Genomic DNA, 15,289 nt, shown 5'->3' with positions numbered 1-15,289 from the left:
AGATGTCCATATGTGTCAAATTAGGATAAAACTTGTACTGTAAGGATAACCATGGCAAATCATTAACAGTAAACTGCTTATTATGTATATTAATATTAGACCCCTAACATGTGCCAAGTTAGGATAAAAACTTGTAATCTTGTACAGAAATTATATATGTTTAACCTGTAACTCATTCTGAGCTCTTTGGGGACAATAAGTTTGAAAATGAATTAAATAAACATATGATTAATCTTATATAAACTAAGGGTCTCTTTTATCCAGCCCGATAGTGTTGGCTGACGTGGTAAATGCCCCAAAGCCCATAGGATTTTAAAGGGCTTCAGGGCTTTTGCCATGTAGTACTCGCTAGTGCAGCTTCATAAAAGAGGCCCAAAACCTTCTGACTGTTCTCTTAGATCAAAAGGTTCTTGTGTTTCACAATATCCATCATTTAACGGTGTCAGATTTAAATCCATTTAGCTAGTTTTGTTTTTCAGTCAATAGAGGATCTCTAATTTGAAAATGAAGGATGTAAATTAAAGAACGAAGGCCTGTATTGGAAAGACCTGCACAGTCTGTGTTCCATATATGGTGATTCAGAGTAGGATGGGTTGGGGTAGGCATCAATGTGAACTCCACTAATATGGAACAGGAGAATGTTACTGGCTAGACTTTACGGTAGATGTTCTGCAAACAACGGGATGGTTGGATAGGCTGGAGTGAGCTTGGACGGCAACTTCAGCATTGGGAACCTAGGACAATACTAGACTTTACAGTCTACAGCTCAAAAATATCAATGAAGAGACAAGTTAATCTAATCATGTATTTTTTAATGGATATAACTTATGGGCAGACTGGATGGACCGTTCAGGTCTTTATCTGCCATCATTTACTATGTTACTATTGGGTCCTTTTACTAAGGTGCACTAGCCGTTTTAGCGCACACTAAGCATTATAGTCTATGAACGCGTTAACGTTTAGTACCTAGAAACATAGAATTAGACAGCAGATAAGGGCCATGGCCCATCTAGTCTGCCCACCCCAATGACCCCTACCTTTCTCTGTGAATAGATCCCATGTGTCTATCCCATTTGGCCTTAAAATCAGGCACGCTGCTGGCCTCAATCACCTGAAGTAGAAGACTATTCCAACGATCAACCACCCTTTCAGTGAAAAAGAATTTCCTGGTGTCCCCGTGCAGTTTCCCGCCCCTGATTTTCCACGGATACCCCCTTGTTGCCATGGGACCCTTGAAAAAGAAGATATCTTCTTCCACCTCGATGCGGCCCGTGAGATACTTGAATGTCTCGATCATGTCGCCCCTCTCTCTGCGTTCCTCGAGTGAGTACAGCTGCAACTTATCCAGCCGTTCCTCGTACGGGAGATCCTTGAGTCCCGAGACCATCCGGGTGGCCATTCTCTGGACCGACTCCAGTCTCAGCACATCCTTACGGTAATGCGGCCTCCAGAATTGCACACAGTATTCCAGGTGGGGCCTCACCATGGATCTATACAATGGCATAATGACTTCAGGCTTACGGCTGACGAAACTCCTGCGTATGCAACCTATGATTTGCCTTGCCTTGGATGAAGCTTACTCCACTTGATTGGCAGTCTTCATGTTCTCACTGACGATCACCCCTAAGTCTCGTTCTACTTCAGTTCTTCTTAGGATCTCGCCATTAAGGGTGTAAGTCTTGCATAGATTTTGGCTGCCCAGGTGCATGACTTTGCATTTTTTGGCACTGAAGCTGAGTTGCCAGGACCTAGACCAGCGCTCCAGTAGGAGTAGGTCGTGCATCATGTTGTCGGACATTGAATTTATGTCTGTTGTGTTTTTGCCCACTACATTGCTTAGTTTGGCGTCATCGGCGCGTACTAATATTTAGCACGCCTTAGTAAAAGGACCCCTGTGTTAGAATGTTGTATATAATTATCATTTTCAATTATTATGTAAATTTGCTGGTATCTGGAATTAGTGCATGCTAAATGCTAAGAAACTTATTTTTTACCCAAGAGTTTCTTAGCATTTAACGCAAGCTACAAGTTTATTTAAAATTTGTTAAATTGCCTATACATAGTTTCTAGGCGGTTTACAATTATAATTAGCGGGTAGCTTTACAATGACAAATACATTTAACAACATTTGACAAACTGCTAAGCTATGTCTTCAGGTTTTTGTGCAATTATTTGCAAGACACCTTTTTAAAGCCAAGGTCACAAACTCATTTGGGTGCAGTTTCTACTCAACTCTTTTTGTTTCTATGCTGTTATTATACCCTGCCATTTCAAATGGTTTCTTACCTCATCTTTATTGTCCAGTCCAAACTTTGACATGTCAATGGTAAAGTAATGTTTGTTTGGCAAGATGATTTCAATAGTTTCAATCTGAAAAAACAATCATGTTTGGTTACTGCATTCAAGAAACAACTTAAAGCAATTTATTCACACACAAAGAAGATACGAACCGCTATGTGCAGCGTGTTGAGAAAAAGCAAATGTGCTAAACAAATACTTCTGTTCGGTGTTTACAGAAGAAAAACATGGAGAACGACTGCAATTGTTCAGCAAAGTTGCACCTGAGAATGGAATGGATGCTGCACCGTTCACAGAAGAAAGGGTTTATGAACAACTTTAAAAATTGAAGGTGGATAAAGCTATGGGACCAGATTGGATCCATCCCAGGATATTGAGGGAACTCTTGAGCGTTTCTGACGGGTCCTGTTAAAGATTTATTTAATAAATCTATAGAGACAGGAGAGGTTCCACAGGACTGAAGAAGAGTGGATGTGGTCCCTCTTCACAAAAGTGGTAGAGATGAAGCGGGAAACTACAGGTCGGTAAGCCTCACTATAATGGAAAGGTTGCTGAAGGAAAGGATAGTGAAATTCTTAGAATCTAATGGATTACAAGATCCAAGGCAACATGGATTTATTAAAGGTAAATTGTGCCAAATGAATCTGATTGAATTATTTGACTGGGTGACCAGAGAACGGGATAAAGGACGTGCACTAGATGTAATTTACTTAGATTTCAGCAAAGCCTTTCACACAGTTCCTCAGAGGAAGCTCTTAAACAAACTCCATGGACTGAAGTTAGGGCCCAAAGTGGTGAACTGGATTAAAAACTGGTTGACGGACAGACACCAGCGGGTAGTGATAAATGGAATTCGTCCAGAGGAGGGTCAGGTGAGTAGTAGAGTGCCTCAAGGCTTGGTGCTGGGACCAATTCTGTTCAATATGTTTGTGAGCAACATTTCTGAAGGGTTAGAAAGTAAAGTTAATCTTTTTGCGGATGATACCAAGATTTGTAACAGAGTGGACACCCTGGGGGGAGTGGAAAACCTGAAAAAGGATCTGCAAAAGTTAGAAGACTGGTCTAGTGTCTGGCAACTAAAATTCAATGCGAGGAAGTGCAGAGTGATGCATTGGGAGGGGGGAAGAAATCTGAGGGAGGTGAAAGGCTGATAAGAACAGATGGAGCGAGGGACCTTGGGGTGATTGTTTCTGAGGATCTATAGGCTTCTAAACCATGTGATAAGGCGGTGGCTGTAGCCAGAAGGATTCTAGGCTTTATAGAAAGAGGAGTGACCAGCAGAAGAAGAGAGGTGAGGCCGCACTTGGAGAATTGTGTTCAGTTTTGGAGGCCGTATCTGGTGAAGGATATAAAAAGACTTGAAGCGGTCCAGAGGAAGGTGATGAAAATGGTAAGAGGTTTGAACCAAAAGAAGTATGAGAAGAGACTGAAAGACCTAAATATGTATACACTGAGGGAGAGGAGAGGAGCGACAGGGGAGATATACAGGCATTTAAATTTAAAAGCATTAATATAGAACCAAATCTTTTCCAGTGAAGAGAAAATGGTAACACTAGAGGGCATAATTTGAAGTTACAGGGAGGAAGACAGGAGCAATTTTAGGAAATTCTTCACAGAAAGGGTGGTAGATGCCTGGAATGCCCCCCTGAGGGAAGTGGTGGAGAGGAAAACAGTGATGGAATTCAAAAAAGTGTGAGATAAAAATAGATCTCTAATTAGAAAATCTCTAATTAGAAAATGAAGGATGTAAATTAAAGAACTACGGCCGGTATTGGATAGACCTGCATAGTCTGTGTTCCATATATGGTGATTCGGTTAGGATGAGCTGGGGTGGGTATGAATGTGAACTCCACTAATATGGTACAGTAGGATGTTACTGGCCAGACTTTATGGTAGATGTCCTGTAAACAAGGGGATGGTTGGATAGGCTGGTGAGAGCTTGGATGGCAACTTCAGTATTTGGAACCTAGGACTATACCAGACTTTACAGTCTATGGCCCAGAAATATCAAAGAAGAGACAAGTTAATCTAATCATGTATTTTTTAATGAGTATAACTTATGGGCAGACTGGATGGACCGTCCAAGTCTTTATCTGCCGAAATGTACTATGTTACAGACATTTGCATGAATATTTATGAGAATTTCAGGATTTATTTTGCGTCTTTATATTTTGGTTATTTGTTTTAAATTCTGTGTGTGTTTTTGTAGATGTACAATATAGAAAAAAACATTATAAATAAATAATCTTCTCCATGCATTGGTATTTGGTGGAAAACATGGGTTTGTTGCTTATTCAGGCCTCATGATATGCTGCAGAAGGAAGCTCTCTCAGAATGAGATCATATTCCCTTTACCCTGGCTTATGAGTGAGGTTTATTCATGTCACAATATGTGTAAAGCTAATCCATTTGGAGAAATTGCCCCTAGTGCCATCGTAAGGGAGGAGCAGAATAGGGAATGACATGGGGACAAATTTTTCCCCGTCCCCACGAGAACTCATTTTCCTGCCCCATTCCTGCAAGCTCTGTCCTCATCTGCACAAGCCTCAAACACTTTAAAACCATAAGTGTTTGAGGCTTCTGCAATTAAGTCAGAGCTTACAAGAAAGGGACAGCAATAAAACTCGCGGGGAAGGAGAAATTGAGTTCCTACGGGGACAAATTTGTCCCCGTATCATTCTCTAGAGCAGAGCATCCCAGGCACCGGCATCTCTTCTCCCACCCACCCTTGGGGAGGGGAAGGTCTCTCTTAAATGCATTCTCCTCCTACCCCTCCTCTTCTAGATGTCACTATCAGCAAGCAGGGTTTCCTCCCTGCTGCAACCAGTGGCCCTTGGATATAGTGTGTGGGAAAAATGCCCTTGGTTTCCCTATTTACCATTTCAGATGAAAAAAATGTCATATGGGACACTATTGTCATAGTGACATAACTTTAGAAAGACCAACTGATCTATCTCATCTGTTCAGTTATTCCTGCCTATGCTGCTGAAGACATTTTGTGTAATAAAGAGCTCAGAGAGGACATTGTTCTATTTCTATCATTTAAATTTCTCCAGAATTCTACTGTTCAACGGCTCCCCCTTCTGCTTCTATTCCTTTCTCTCCTCTCTTCTACCTTCCAAAGTATTTAGATCAATGCTGTCTTGTTAAAATGTTTATTTTATTTTTATTTTTCCTCTAACTCTACTTTTCACTTCTCTATTACCCTCCAGGTACTTTAGTTAGATTGTGAGCCTTCGGGACAGTAAGGGAATTTTTCAAGTACCTTTCTTATTTCTAATCTTAATGTATATTTTCTGTAAACCGCTTAGAACCTAACGGATGTAGCGGTATATAAGAAATAAATTACATTACATTACATTACATTGCAATATAATGGAGAACTGAGGAATATAACTGCCAAAATATATTTTAGTAGTGGAAATTATCTGAAAAGATACTGGTATCTGATGAGGTTTAAATTAATATAATTACAAGAAGGGGGGTAACAGACAACACACTACAAACAGATCCAACAAAGTCTGCAGTACAGTAGGCAAGAGCAAAAAAACAAGAAAAAACTGCAGATCAAAATGTACAAGATGCAGGCTATGTTTATTTGCACCAAATATGAATGCAGTTACTGATATCACTTTACTACAAACCAAGGAATATCAGTAACTGCATTAATATTTGGTACAAATAAACATAGCTTGCATCTTGTTAAAGAAGGGGGTTCCATTTCCAAACTGGCAGTGATTTTAATAGTAGACTTTATGTGGAGAAGAACATAAGAATTGCCACTATTGGGGCAGACCAGTGGTCCATCGTGCCCAGAAGCCCGCTCATGCGGCAGCCCTTAAGTCAAAGACCAGTGCTCTAAATGAGTCCAGCCTCACCTGCATGCGTTCCAATTTAGCAGGAACTTGTCCAACTTTGTCTTTAATCCCTGGAGGGTGTTTTCCCCTATAATAGACTCAGGAAGAACGTTCCAGTTGTCTACCACTCTTTGGGTGAAGAAGAACTTCCTTACGTTTGTACAGAATCTATCCCCTTTCAGCTTTAGGAAGTGCCCTCTCATTCTCCCTACCTTGGAGGGTGAATAAGCTGTCTATATCTGCTAAATCTATTCCCTTTTGTATCTTGAATGTTTCGCTCATGTCCCCTTTCAATCTCCTGTTTTCAAAGGGGCCCAATCTTTCACTGTACGGCAACTCCTCCAGCCCTTTTCATTGCTTGGAGAGCTTGCATCAGGATCTTCTGATCAGGTTGAATTTTAGGGAAGACATGCCTTCTGTATAAAGAAATACATACATACCTCAGGAACTCTCTTCAGGCACAGCAACTGCATATCATAGAGCGTCTTCTGAACTGAAGGAGAGTATTCTCCTGTAGCATAGGGCCCAGCAAACGTCTCTAGAATGCTTTCCCACACCGTTTTCCTAGAAAACATGGAAAACGTAAAACATATCTGCAGAAACTACGTACATATATATATAAATTGTAGAAGAATACTGACAGAGTACCTTCCTCTGGCAAACTTTGGTAGTGGAGTACCTCCTAAGTACTGATTAATCCTATTAGCTCATATTTTACTTACAGGTTCTGCTTATATCCCAAGTGGGTTGCCATACAATAGTCCTGGATCCTTAACTGACAATACAGTGTCTAGTCCTTACAGCCCTGTTAACAAGGCAAATATATGTACATACATCCCTAACAGATATTTCACCCTGAAATTCTGATGCAGCCTCACCCGTTATCCCAGCCAGGCTTCAGCTCAACTACTTGTCAGACAGTTCACAAAGTCGGTTCAAAATAAGCAATGCAAACAGTTCTAATAAAAAATTAAAAAAATGTAGTCCATGCCATGTTTTCCTTTAATCCAAATTCATGCACAGTACTTCACTCTCTTATCAAAGTCTTTCTCCTGTTTGCTATAGGAGGAAAAACTGGTTATGCCACATCCCTCAGCAAGGCAACCTCACATCAGCATTAATATGTATGTACAACAAAAAAAAGTTCCTTATTTCTCACATAACAAGCACAGCAAACAAACTTTACAGATCTGTGGAGCCCTTTGGCCTCTCAGTCTTCATGTATTCTTCCTCAGGGGCACGCAAAGTTCTCATTAGATAGGGAAAATCCCTCTTTGGGTAAACCGTCTTCCATGGGAGCAACCTTCACTATTGCAAATGCTATATTAGGGGAAAACCTCCTTTTGCATAGAGCAGCTTATCTGGCTCTACCTACCTGCTCACTCTCCTTGGGCTCACCCCATAGCCTCATGACTGTCGCAGTCCTTCTTCGCAGCCATGTTTGTTCAGAGTTCCTTATTGCAGTTCCCTGCTTTTGATGGGAAACTGGCTATCGGATTCTGACTTTGATAAGATGGGGTTTCACAATAGCTTCTAACATTCACTCCCTGTTATGGAAGCTAAATCTCAGCTGCTCACTACAGTATAATACAGCTATACATAACCACACATTAAACAATTTCATGTAAACTGTGTACAATCTTGCTATAAATAATTCATTGTGACTTGATTTTGCTGAAATATCTAGAATTTATTCCCCGACGTTGCTAGGGTAACCCAGTATCGAAGAAAAGAATTTCTAAATTTAAAGACTCGTGTATTAGCCTTGAACGCTTTTTTTTTTTTTAAATTTCCATGCAAGTGCAATATTAAACTTCAGGATAAAGAATTTATTTTCTGGGACCCTACACACTTGCAACAGTTTTTAGATCTACATGAGAAAGGATTAGAACAAGTTCAGGATAATAATAAGGGCTGATCTTAGATGGGAGTCAGTGGAAACATGCACTAAGAAGGTTTGGCTCAGGGTTTTTTAAAATTTTTTTTACTACTGAGCTTATATTTTCCTTTATACTTTAACTTGTAATATTGCCTCTAACTCCTTCATAGTAGTGGGCTAGGAAGATTCTATCCCATAGAAATTGGTTAATTTTAGTTTTTGTTAACTTAAATATATATATCTTCATCTTGTACTGTCCTGAATGAACTGTATTATAAAATTTATAAATTAAAAAAAAAAAAAAAGAAATATCTAGAATTTTGGTCAGATGGTAAAACGAACAGAATCTCTGCCCCTCCCTCCCCCCCTTTGGTTTTCTCTTTTCCCTATTCTCTTCTGTACCTCCCTCTCTCTTCCTTATGTCCTTCTCTACTTCCTCCCTGCTGTGTACTCCTATGACGCTGTTTCTCTTCTACCTGCTTTCCTGCATCTGTGATCCTCTATCCTTCTTCCTCCCCCCACCCCCCAAATTCTATTTCTCCTTCCTTCTGCCCTTCTCTCACCCTCCTTTGTGTCTCTCAAACTGTGTGCCCCGAAGAGATTCCGGGTGTGTCATGAGAGATTCCAGAATTTTACTCTTTTTAAAAATTCCCTTCATAAATTATACACTAGAATAGATTACATGTACATTACGTATGCAAGAGTCTGTCAATGCTATGAGCGTCTGTGGGCATAAGGACACAACCGCCCAGACAAGCACCATTCTCTGATGTGACTGATCCTTGAAAACTAACGGCAAGTAACTTTATTGTATGCAGTAGTTATCCTAACTTGAGCAACAAAGTAATCAAGGCTTTGTTACCGTTTCGATCTTATCTTTGTGAACTTGAATTTTCAGCTCTGACAGAAATTAAATAAAAAATAAAGAGAATGACTGCAGGTGATGGATGATGAAATGTGTTTGCTAGTCTCGAGCCGCGGTTTTCCCTCTTGTTTTTATCCTTAATTGTACTCTCTTCTTTTTAAAATTGTATTTCTCCTGGTTAAAACCTGGCGGGCTTTCCCCCTATCTGTGGCGGGACAAGTGGCATTGTACAATATGGTGCAGTTTCCCAAATGGTTATACCGATTTCAAGTACTTGCCCATCGGGTTCAACTTACTAGAGGGCTTCAGCGGTTTGTCTGGGGAGGCAAGAGCCCACGTATGACTTTTCATAGGCTTTGCCTTCCCAGAGAACGGGGGGATATGGACTATTGAATATTCAGTGGTATGCGATGGCATGCCAAATGAGACATATTAATGATTGGTTTTCGGGGTACTTCTTACTTTTATGCTACTGACATAGAATTGTCATTGTTATTTCCTTATCATATTAGTTATTTATTACACGTGGCGGCCCCGGCCCTCCGTCTCGCGGTGGCACAATATCCTATATTTGCCCCTGCGAGGCAGACATGGCACCGGATGTGCTGTTGTTCAAAAGTATCCCCTAAGATCTCTCCCTTTCTCCCGCTTCAAGGAAATGGGGATTTTTTACCGGGTATACAATCTATATCTTTCCAGAGGTGGGCCGCTTGGGGTTTACATTATATTTTTCAGATGTATAGAGAAGAGGGTCGACATGCTTCTTTTGCTTCCCTAAAGCGTACATTTGGACTTTCTGATATAATTTTGCATACTTTCAAGCCCGTCATTATATCTGATCTTTGTCTGCTTGTCATTTGACGGACACCTGTCATGAGACTCTTTCCGAGATGTTTAATTTGTCCGCACAACAACTGATTCATCTTCATTTTCATCATATGGGCATTCGTGACGGTCAATCTGGCCCCAGCTTTGACATATTAGCAGCAACCTGGGCGGCGGATTTACAGTGTGTTCTTACCTCCCACCAGATGCAGCAAGTGGTGAAAAACTTGAGAAAGAAGAACATTCAACATTGGGAAATGCAGCTGAAGTTTACTCTTCGCCTCTACGTTTCACCTATACTTGCCTACCGGATGGGCATCACCCAGCTCCATCAATGTCCCAAATGCACTCAGGCACACGCTTTGCTGGGACATATGTTTTGGTCCTGCCCCCGTATTCTTCAGTTCTGGCACCGTTTGGGATCCTATATTACCTCTCTCTGGGGTTGGCGGTGGACCCCGACACCTAGAGCACTATTTGGATTCTATGATATTGTCTTTCCTAAACCTAAAGGCCTTTCAGCTTTCAAGGCACGAGCAATGTTGCTTGGCAAGAAGGCAATTTTGACACAGTGGCTGGCCAGTGACGCTCCGACTTATAGTCAATGGAAATCTTTGATGATCATACATGCCTCTTTGGAATGTAGACATTTTGACACCAAACCAGGCCAATGATTTACTTTGATTTGGGAGCGATTTTGGCTGACTCTAACTCCTATGGCCCGAAGTAGACTCTTGAATCTATAATTTGCTTATCTCTTGGCTTCCTGCATTCAGGGACCTTTATGTCAGTGTTTCTATTTGGGGGGATGGGGGATAGGAGGGGGGGTTGTATTAGTGCATAAATGTCAGTATCCTGTTCTGTTTTGCTATGGATGTTTCCATGCACGTTGAAAATTAATAAACATATTTAAACATATAATTGTATTTCTCCCTACTATCCTATTGTTTTCCTGTAAGTTATGTTGTGTCACTAATAAGTATGTTAATTTTTCCCCATTTTAATTTTTTTTAATTGTCAAACGCTCAGAATTTATGATTAGCATTCCATCAAGTTTGAATAAAGTTGAAACTTAAGTTAATTTGCACTCAAAAACAAGTCACATTGATTAGCAATTCTATTCTATCTACTTTAGTTTCACCATTGTTACAATTACATATTCATAGCTTAAAGAACTTTAAATAAATAACTCTCAAATGTAATATTTTGCTGGTTTTGCAATTTTATAATTTCAATTCTAATGTGCCACGAAAAACATTTGCTCTGGTCGGTGTGCCAGAGCTAAAAAGGTTTGAGAGACAGTTCTAAGGCTTTATCCCTCTCCCCCACCTAACTTGAATGATGGCAACACTACAGAACTTCTAAAAGTGTTGTGAGAAAGGATGAGACCACTTTCCCTCCCATGTTATTGCTGCTTAGAATGAGAGGACAGGACGAGGACGTGTAGCAGTGCATGCACAAGATGCAAGAGAGGTCACTTCCTTTCTCACAGCTTGTTTAAAACACTCCAGTGCTTCTTATAAAGTCCCTGGGTCCCAGAGATTCTGGGAATTGTTTCAGAAATCAGAATTCAGGTTGAATGCCTGGAGATGAGCATGCTGAGTAATGTCTCTTCCCCCTCTCCCCCCTACACCAGATGTGTCTGCAGTCTTGGAGGAAACAGAAAATGATAATAACACTGTGCAACAGTGGGTGTTCTATAGTGATTTGGGGTCGCTAAATTCAAAACTGACCTTAATTTTTCAGTATAACCCTCTGATTTTTGGCAAAAGAGCATTATAATGCAAAAATTAACATTTTCGCTATATTTTCTAATGCTTGGAGTAAATGTTATAACAATCTCTGAAAAATTAAAACAGTCTGTCTCAAATTAAATTTTTAAGCTAAAGTACTAATTTTATCTTACACGTTCCTTCCTCTTTTCTTATGCCACCCCATCTCATAACTGTCTACCCCTTCCCTAATCTAATTGATGTTACCTCGCTGTCCTTACAGCACCTTTTATTGTACACCTTTTCTTGAACTGTAAAGGTATGACGGGATATAAATAAAGCTATTATTATTATTATGCTATATAATTAAATTATTATGGGTGAGGAGGTGGAGCTGGAATATGAAGTTCTCTGTAGGCCTATTGCATCATCAGCAATTTTCAAGCTTCATCAGCACAGCTGAGATTAAATCATCAACTTTGTATCAGGGTTTTGCTTCTTAGTTAAATCGGCGCAATGCGTTACATTATGACTTCTCATGCTAGAAATATTTGTGATTTGGTCAAAAACTATATGTGACAGGAGAAAACTGAGGCTATTTTCATGCACAGGAGGTCAAATTCTATAAAGTAAACCTCTCAGGCAATGCATTTGAACCCAATGAACATTTTTAATTTCACAGTTCCCTTGGATATCTTTTTGTATGACAAGTTTGTGAGAATGAAGTAGAAAAGGAATTATAACAAAGGAATCCTACTGTCCATTTTTCCAAGACCCCATCCAGTAAACATTACCTCCAATTCTGTACATCAATAAAACTCCCTTTGGTCCCTAATATTTCCCTTTGATAATGTTTTCTTTATTTGGGTATAGATTTATAGAGCATTTTTGTAATGTCAAAACATCGTCCAAGGTTAAAAAAAAAAACCTATGGGGTCAATATTTAGCTGGTGTCTAACTTAATCCACATAGGTCGTTTCTTATCTGGATAACTTGGAATGGGCAGTTCTAGTCCTTGAATGCCACAGGTAGGTCAGGTTTTCAGGATATCCACAATGAAATGCATGAGATTTTTCATACCTGAAAACTGTGGCACTCGAGGACTGGAGTTGTCTATCCTTGGAATAGCATTTAAGTATTGCCACTATTGTTTAATTTTGGGTAAATTCTATATATGGTGCCTAAAATATTGGCAAGTTTCTCAGCCCTAATTCTGGAGGGCATCAGAATCCAACTATGCTTGCTCGACAAACACTCTTTAATTTTGGAGCCAGGATTAGTTGTAGCTTTGCTACAGAAATGGGGGAGAGGGGCATCACCAAAAATAAAATCAGGTAGAGGACCTCCCATTTGATATGTCCTCCCATGCCATATTGGACATCACCTTGTTTAAAAACACTTTAATATGTATGTAAACTTGTAACCCGTTCTGAGCTCCCCTGAGAGGACTGGATAGAAGACCAAATAAATAAATTAATATGGCAGCAGCCCTTCATGGAGTGATAATATGGTGACAATTTGGAAGAATGCCAGAATATCTCCCAAAAAAGCTCTGTAATTAAATATGATTGTTGACCTCAAGAAACCATCAGATGGCTCAAGAACAAAAAGGTCTGCAGTGGGTTTAGGCTGAACTGAACATATCTGTAACAGCAATGATAGTACATTCATGCCTTTTTTATGGAATAGTTCACTATTACAGACAATCCAAATTTTTTTTTTTGTTAACATCTTTCAACTGCAGTGCATGTTGGCAGCTGAGCTCTTTCACACATCCAGAGCAAGAAAGCAGAGTGCGCCTGCTCTTCAAATCCTGCTAGTATATTTATTACAAGAGTTCATCTTGGATTTGACGCGGAACTTTTGGACTCATGATGAAGGCACTCTAGCCGAAACATGGCCGTGATGAGTCCATGTTCTACATCACATTTGTTTTATGTGCAATTGTGTCCATCGGATTTTCTGCAATGATTTTCAATAAAGTGGGTTTGAAGACCAGGCGCGCTCTGCTTTCTTGCTCTAGATGTGTCATTAGCCCCGCAGAGGCATTTGCCTCTTCCTTTGACTATAGCTGAGCTCTTTCAACAGCATGCATGCTGAAATATTAACATGTGACTGATGGCAGGTATTTACATTTTAGGAGCTACCGATTGCACACTAATTCAGCTGTGGAGGGAAGAGCATACTAGGTGCACCCAATCCTAATGTGTGATCTGATGCTAGATTTTAGCTTGTAAAAACTTGTATTTGTTTTAGCAAACATGCCAGGGCCCTTGTGTATAGCTCACTATTCTTCTGCACGTCGAACTGCCTTAACACAAGTAATATAGAAAACATCAGCCAGCTGTAAAGAAAGGCCAGTCCACATATCTCATGTTTTAAAAGAAAAAAAGTGGAGAAAAAGAGACTTCAGAGGACCTTGTCCCAGCAACTCAGTCCAGCAGTCCTTTTTGGGGATCCAACACAATCATAGGTCTCAGAAAAACACTCCACTCCAAAGCGTGTATCATATCAGAGCAGCAATAGACATATCTTCAAAGCTGTGATCTGGGATTTCGTGAACTGCTCCAATCCAGACCGGTATCCAAAAACCTTTCACTTTTAACTGGTGAACAAGCCCAGAGCCCAACAGTGGGTGAATCGCTTTTCTGGGCTCTTTTTTTTTTAATTAAATTGTAATTTTGTGTTTGTGCCTTGCCCTTAAAAAAGCTGTTGTGAAACAGGGGCCACTCGGGACTTGTTCACAAGTTATATCCAATCCAATCCGAAAGGTTGATAATTGAGAAAGACATCTGACTTCAGAAGGAAGCTCATTCCAAATTTTTGCAAATAAAAAAAGTAAATGATCGTCAAAAACTGGCCAAAGTTTTAATTCTCTTATATGTGAAAAAAAGTTTTGGGATACCGATCTGGATTGTGTTGGATTCCCTATACAGGACTATTGAATTGAGTTGCTGAGACAAGGTGCTCTGAGGTCTCTTTGTCTCCACTTTTTTCTTTTAAAACGTGAGATATCCAGAGTGGCTGGCCTTTCTTTATAGCTGGATGATGTTTTCTATATTACTTTTGTTTTGCTGATTTATAGAAATTATAGTTCATCGGTTTTGCTTTGAACTGCCTTAACATACGTACTGAGCTTTAGTGTATAATAATAATTATAACTTTATTCTTTTATACCACCTTAACCAAAAGTTCTAGGCGGTTTACACTAAAAAGAGCTGGACAATCAGCGAAATACAATAATAAAGTAAAAAAATACAAATATTAGTAAAATAGAATTTCAATAATAAAACTCACTAAGTAATAAACTTATCGAACAAAGTGGTCTTAATTAATTTCTGAAAACTGCAATAGGATAACAAAACTTGCTGAATACATTTACCTAACCAAGATTGTTGCCTACCAGCTTGAAATGCTAAGGTCCCATCTAAGAAGGTCTTATATCTACACCCATTAATTTTTGGATAAGCAAATAAGTAGAAGTTTCTAGTTTCTCTTGATGGTCTATGCAACACAAATTGAGGAAAAAGGTAAGCTGAAGACAATCCCAATCAGCTTAAAACAGATACAGGAAAATTTGAATAATACTCTTGCCTCCAAACAAGGCAGCCAATGAAGTAAACGATAATATGGACTAATATGGTCGTTCTTTTTTAAACCAAAAATCAATCAAACAGCTGTATTCTGAATTATCCTTAATTTCCTTAGAATTTTTTTGGGTGCTCCTAAATAGATGATGTTACAATAGTCTAAAATAGATAAAACTAATGCCTGCACCAATAGTCTGAACGATAAAGGAGCAAAATATTTTTTTATGGTTCTTAATTTCCACAATGTAAAAAAGCATTTTTGT

The 15,289-nt window shown here is 39.5% G+C and overlaps 2 protein-coding genes across 8 annotated transcripts in view; one reads left to right on the top strand and one right to left on the bottom strand.

Moving 5' to 3' along the window:
* Nucleotides 1–10,525, top strand: part of SAMD13 (sterile alpha motif domain containing 13) — a 44,963-nt gene extending 34,438 nt beyond the window's left edge. For all 4 annotated transcript variants that reach the window (XR_004536682.1, XM_033917208.1, XM_033917209.1 and 1 more), the window contains one exon: nt 9,931–10,525. Coding sequence is in view for 3 of the 4 variants with exons in the window: in XM_033917208.1 (XP_033773099.1) it covers nt 9,931–10,398 (468 nt within the window). In the remaining variant the exon portion in view is untranslated. The remainder of the gene's footprint in view (nt 1–9,930) is intronic.
* LOC117346928 (uricase-like) overlaps nt 1–15,289 on the bottom strand; it is a 100,022-nt gene that overhangs the window by 3,132 nt on the left and 81,601 nt on the right. For all 4 annotated transcript variants that reach the window (XM_033917204.1, XM_033917205.1, XM_033917206.1 and 1 more), the window contains exons 6-7: nt 6,596–6,719; nt 2,287–2,370 (exon numbers count right to left, since the gene is read on the bottom strand). In XM_033917204.1, the coding sequence (XP_033773095.1) occupies nt 2,287–2,370; nt 6,596–6,719 (208 nt within the window). The remainder of the gene's footprint in view (nt 1–2,286; nt 2,371–6,595; nt 6,720–15,289) is intronic.

This window comes from Geotrypetes seraphini, chromosome 12 (assembly GCF_902459505.1).
Source record: "Geotrypetes seraphini chromosome 12, aGeoSer1.1, whole genome shotgun sequence".
Lineage (NCBI taxonomy): Eukaryota > Metazoa > Chordata > Amphibia > Gymnophiona > Dermophiidae > Geotrypetes > Geotrypetes seraphini.
Note: the sequence above shows the minus strand (reverse complement) of the source record. Positions and strands in the feature narration are given on the sequence as shown.